This window comes from Macaca thibetana, chromosome 19, assembly GCF_024542745.1.
Source record: "Macaca thibetana thibetana isolate TM-01 chromosome 19, ASM2454274v1, whole genome shotgun sequence".
Taxonomy (NCBI): domain Eukaryota; kingdom Metazoa; phylum Chordata; class Mammalia; order Primates; family Cercopithecidae; genus Macaca; species Macaca thibetana.
Window position 1 is genome coordinate 9,548,798 of NC_065596.1, and position 6,000 is coordinate 9,554,797.

At 48.3% G+C, this 6,000-nt stretch overlaps 1 protein-coding gene across 3 annotated transcripts in view; it reads left to right on the plus strand.

The window, feature by feature from the left end:
- The window catches only part of SLC1A6 (solute carrier family 1 member 6), a 32,985-nt gene that overhangs the window by 20,662 nt on the left and 6,323 nt on the right, over nt 1–6,000 (plus strand). For all 3 annotated transcript variants that reach the window (XM_050769940.1, XM_050769939.1, XM_050769941.1), the window contains one exon: nt 3,650–3,883. In XM_050769940.1, coding sequence (XP_050625897.1) covers nt 3,650–3,883 — 234 coding nt within the window. The remainder of the gene's footprint in view (nt 1–3,649; nt 3,884–6,000) is intronic.

Consider the following 6,000-nt stretch of genomic DNA (forward strand, 5'->3'; position numbering starts at 1 on the left):
CAGGCATTTTCCCAGGCAGACTTTGTCTTGACCTCTGGAATACAGAGACACAGTGCACTCATACTTGTCCTCAAGGAGCTCACAAAATCTTAGGGGAGACAGACACATTGTAGATCAATATAACACAAGGTGGTAGGTTCTGTAGTAAAGGAACATTTTTTTTTTTTTTTTTTTTTTTTTGAGACGGAGTCTCACTCTGTCCCCCTTGCTGGAGTGCAGTGGCCAGATCTCAGCTCACTGCAAGCTCCGCCTCCCGGGTTCAGGCCATTCTCCTGCCTCAGCCTCCCGAGTAGCTGGGACTACAGGCGCCCGCCACCTCGCCCGGCTAGTTTTTTTGTATTTTTTAGTAGAGACGGGGTTTCACTGTGTTAGCCAGGATGGTCTCGATCTCCTGACCTCGTGATCCACCCGTCTCGGCCTCCCAAAGTGCTGGGATTACAGGCTTGAGCCACCGCGCCCGGCCAGTAAAGGAACATTTAAAAAGTGTTGGGAACATGGAGAAGTGAGCAGTGAGTAGAGGGGTACACAGTGAATGCTTTCTGAAGAGGGAGTCATGAAGAAGGTCACCTGTTAACTGCATCTTGACAGGTGAGTAGGACTTCAACTGGACAGTGAGAGGGGAGACGTATTTCAGGCAGAGAGAAGAGAACATGCAAAGCATGAAGGTACCTAAGTTATTTGGAGAGTGGTGGGGCATTCAGGAAGGTGAGAGCATGGGGTAAGTTGGGAGTGGTGGTGGACGATATTAACAAAGCTGTCAGATCCCAAATGGGAGAAGACTTTGTACGTCATCCCAAACAATTGGAAAGTTGTATAGTGTTGTATGTAAAATGTTTATTTAGAAACAGAATGCTTGTTCCCCAGTGCCGCAAAGAAATAGCACTTGAACATAAATTCAATTATCTCAGCAAGGCAATTTTTACCTTCTGCAGAAAGGGTGCTCATTGCAGATGGAACAACGGCAAGAGCACACCTGAACAAAGGAGGGAAGCAATTTTTATCCCTTACACAGTTTGTCCCTGCTACTGTGTCCTGTCTCCATTGGCTGGAGCCAGACCTTACAATCTAAACTAAAACCCACTGGCTAATAACTTAAAACTTTTCTAAGTAGGTAAAAGCAATGGAAAACAGAGGAAAAGAGGAAGTTGCTTACAAAAGGACTTAGAAAAAGTAATAACATTCCCAAATAAGGAAGGGGTATAGGCTGCGAGCTGGGACGTGCCTGTGAGCACATCCAGCACCGATATCTTTGTCAAACTACAAGGACGTAGAATGTACTATGTGCCTGTGAACATGTCAATAGCTACATAGGATAGGGCTTAACAAAAAGTTACTAGCATAAAGTAAGGAGGCTTGAAGGAAGTTAGTCTTTAAAAGAAACAATTTTTAACACTTAAGATTTGTTCTTTAACAAGAAGGGAAACTTTGAAGACTACATATAAGGAACTTGAGGCCAAGTTGAGGGCCTAGGAAAGCATTTGAAAGGAATGGGAGTGGGGAGCTTATTCAGGATAAGCAGATAATTAACAAGGAACAATGAAGGCTCAGTTAAATTGGGAACAATGAATGTATAGCACTGTCGTTGGCATGACTGGGTGAAATGTCCAGATTTGCCAGGTGGCTGAGTGTAGGGGGTAAGAAATCATGCACAATTAATCTTGGGCTGAGGAATTTTGCAGGGGATGAGGTGGAAGGATGGAGGTGAGGAAGTTGAGAGAGGGATTACTCAGAGTAAGCACAGGGGTGGATCTAGTCATGTTGACTTGGAGAAGACTCAGCAACTACTTCCCCGGGCTAACTCTGAGCCGTTTGGAAAACACAGATGTGACTGGAGAAGTCCCTCACATCCTCATTTTTGACTCAAGCTATTGTACCACCTTCCCAAGAGGTCCCCGCCTCCTCCAAAACATCTATGATGAACGTGAGTCAAAGTAGATTTCCTTTTTTTTTTTTTTTTTTTTTTTTGAGATGGGGTCTCACTCTGTTGCCCAAGCTGGAGTGCAGTGGTGTGATCTTGGCTCACTGCAACCTCCACCTCCTGGGTTCAAGTGATTCTTCTGCCTCAGCCTCCTGAGTAGCTGGACTGCAGGCACACACTACCATACCTGACTAAGTTTTGTATTTTTAGTAGAGACAGGGTTTCACCATGTTGGCCAGGCTGGTCTTGAACTCCTGACCTCAAGTGATCCACCCTCCTCAGCCTCCCAAAGTGCTGGGATTATAGGCATGAGCCACCTCGCCCGGCTGTAGACTTCGATTTTTAAAGAGAGAGGAGTAGCCACTGAAGCCTAGAAATGAGATGATGGTGCCAATGGCAGAAACTCACATGATTGACCAGTGGGCTGGATTGTGGGGAAAACAGGTGAGCCCCTGATGAACTTGCTTCTTTCATCTTCTTTATTCTCCTTTTTACTCACTACTCCAGCCACACTGGTCTTCTCTCTGGTCCTCCAGCACTCCTAGTGCATGCCCATCTCAGAGTCTTTGCATTGTGCCTGCAATGATTTCTCCCAGACACCCAGGGTACCTTCTTATCATGTAAAAGCTTAAATGTCACCTCTTCAGAGAAGCCCTCTCTGATCATCTGCTCAGAAGCAGTCCCATACAGTGACCCTCCTTTGCTGTTATCACCACTTGAAGTTTGTAATTGGTGCGTTTCTATGTGTACCTCTTGCTTTCCCCATTAGAATGTGTCTTAGTACATGTCAGCTGCTGTAACAAAAATACATAGACATTGTGGCTTAAAGAACAAAAATGTATTTCTCACAGTTCTGGAGGGTGGGAAGTCTAAGATCAAAGCACCCACAGATTCCGTGTCTGGTGAGGGCTGTCTTCTGGTTCATGGAAGGCGTCTTCTTGCTGTGTCCTTGAATGGCAGAAGGATGGAGGGAGCTCTCTGGTGTGTCTTTTATATGGGCACTAATTCCATTCATGATGGCTCCATCCTCATGACCTAATCACCTCCCAATACTGTCCCACTGGGGGTTAGGATCTCAACATATGAATTTGGTTGGAGAGGGAAGGGGACATAAACATTTAGTCCATAACAGAATGTAAGTGCTATGAGGACAGGAGCCATGTGCCTGGAACATAGTATGTACTCAGTTAATATCTGTGGAATGAATGAATACATTGGTGATTTTGATAGGACAGGTGTTTTGAGAGGGAAATTATTAGGCTGGTGCATGAGTGAGAACAGGCACTGATAGGGAAGAGAAAAGGGGCATATAAGTTTCAAATGTGGAACAAAGAGTTGGGGGCAGAAGATAAGGGAAGCTTAGAAGACCAGAGACAGGGAATGCCTTGGCAACGTCTAGGGAAGGATCCTGAAGGTAGTGATTATTTGGGGCATGGTTGAGAGGGCTTGAATGGGGAGTAGGCACCTGAAAGGTTGTATATCCTGGAGTTGTAGGACCTTTTCTACCATGATGGGGAGATAAGGAAGAGCAGGAGGAGGAGGTGGGCTTCATTTGTGGGGCCCGGTGGCATTCGTTAGTGTACGGGGAAGACTGGGATGGAGTAGGGTGCTGTATCGTGGGTACTGCGTGGCTCCAGGGCCCTATATGAGCAAAGCCTTGGGGATGCCAGCCTCAGACCTGCAAGGGAGGTTAGGAGGGAGCCCTGACAGGTATGTGGCTCCCTCACACAGGTATGCACCTGTGGGCATCCTGTTCCTGATTGCTGGGAAGATTCTGGAGATGGAAGACATGGCTGTCCTGGGGGGTCAGCTGGGCATGTACACCCTGACCGTCATCGTGGGCCTGCTCCTCCATGCTGGTGGCGTCCTTCCCCTCATCTACTTCCTCATCACTCACCGGAACCCCTTCCCCTTCATTGGGGGCATGCTACAAGCCCTCATCACTGCCATGGGCACGTCTTCCAGGTATGGCCTTGCTCCCCACCCCAGCACCATTTCTGGTTGCACTTGTCCTTCATGTCCTCTCCTAGGGCATCTGCCCTCTCCCTTCCTTAAACACCTCTTCTGAGACATCCAATAATGTCCAGGGCTCTGGAGGGCCTCCAGCTGGTGCAACACCTGGGGGCCAATCATTGTCCCGGGCTGGCTCTCCTGATCTCCTTTTCCCCTTTCCTGTTTTTTAACTTTCTATGGAGGAGAACCAGGTACCAATTTTGAGGTTAAGAGGGAAGGTTCCAGGATGCCCCATGAGCTCAGTCAATTCCTAGCTCAGAGGGTGTCATCTCTGCTTGTGAGATGGTGTCTGGGAGATCTCTTGGCTGCTGCCGCCGCCGCCTCCTCCTCCTCCTCCTCCTCCTCCTCCTCCTCCTCCTTCTCCTCCTCCTCCTCCTCTTCCTCCCTCCTCCTCCTCCTCCTCTCCTCCTCCTCCTCTCCTCCTCCTCCTTCTCTTCCCCTTTATTCTCTTCCTCCTTTTCCTTCTTCCTCCTCCTCTTCTTCTTTTGTAGTTTTACGGGATTAATTAAGAGCATCATCCCAATTCAAAAACAATTTGAAAAGTAGCACAACAGCCAAAAAGATGGAAGAATTTTTTTTTTTTTTGAGACAAAGTCTTACTGTGTTGCCCAGGCTGGAGTGCAGTGATGTGATCTTGGCTCACTGCAACCTCTGCCTCCTAGGTTCAAGCGATTCTCCTGCCTCAGCCTCCCAAGTAGCTAGGATTACAGGTGTGCGCCACCACACCTGGCTAATTTTTGTATTTTTAGTAGAGATGGGGTTTTGCCATGTTGGCCAGGCTGGTCTTGAACACCTGGCCTCATGTGATCCGCCCACCTTGGCCTCTCAAAGTGCTGGGATTACAGGTGTAAGCCACCACGCCCAGCTAAAAATATTTTTTTTTTTTTTTAATTTTCTTTTGATATGAGGCCTCACTCTATCATCCAGGCTAGAGTGCCGTGGTGTGATCTCCACTCACTGCAACCTCCACCTCCCAGGCTCAAGTGATCCTGCCACCTCAGCCTCCCAAGTAGCTGGAATTACAGGTGCGTGATTCCAGTCCTCCTGGCTAATTTTTTTTAGCCCTCCCGGCTAAGTGTTTTTTTTGTTTGTTTTTTTTTGTAGAGACGGGGTCTTGCCATGTTGGCCAGGCTCGTCTTGAACTCCTGAGCTCAAGTGATCTGCCCGCCTCGCCCTCCCAAAGTGCTGTGATTACAGGCACGAACCACTGCACCTGGTCAAAAATAGAATTTTTAAAATTGCCCATAACGCTGGTCAGGGTATCTTGGTGCCTCTTGGTCTATGCCTATGTAAGACTAATGTCACTGTATCCTAGAATTAAACTCACGTAGTCACCGCTGAGCTGGACACCCAAAGACCCTCTATGAGTCCAGGATTCCAACCGTATGATATAAAGCTGACCACAGAACACACGTCCTGTGGACAGGCTTACCCCAAATGAGACGCCCACTTCTTTGACTAAACTCGCCAACCAATTAGGTCACTTTTCTCCCATAAGGCATGGTGGGGAGATGGATAGAGAAAGTTAACATAGCTGAGGTCAATGATGGTGCAAACAGGGGAGTCTGGAATAGGGGCCCTCCCTGAAGTCAGCAGACCTTTGGTCCTGTCCTTTCTGGAAATGGATAGGTAGAATGAACTAGTGCCATAAACTAGTGTGTGTAGTCATTGGTCTTAGCTATTGGCTTTAAGTGGGTCAAGAGATCTTCAGCTTGGGGGACCCTCATTGCTGTTTTCTCCCTGTATGGTGAGGAGTTGTTCCTTTCCTTTGTGCAGTTATCAGCCTCTGAAATGTTATACCCTTGTCTTCTGCCTCTTGCGGAGCCCCCACCTGGCCTGCTCAATGTTCTCAAGGGGAACGCTCCTTCGGCTCATTTTGCCCTGCTCTGAGCCCCGCCCTGCCTGGCCACGCCCTATTCTCAGTTCTTCCTCACCTGGCCACGTCCTGCTCTGAGCCCCGCCTCACCTACTCCTCCCCTGTTCTCAGCCCCGCCCATGTGACCTAGCCCTCCCCATTCTCAGCCGTGCCCCACTAGGTCACGCCCTGTTCTCAGTCTTTCTTCGGCTTG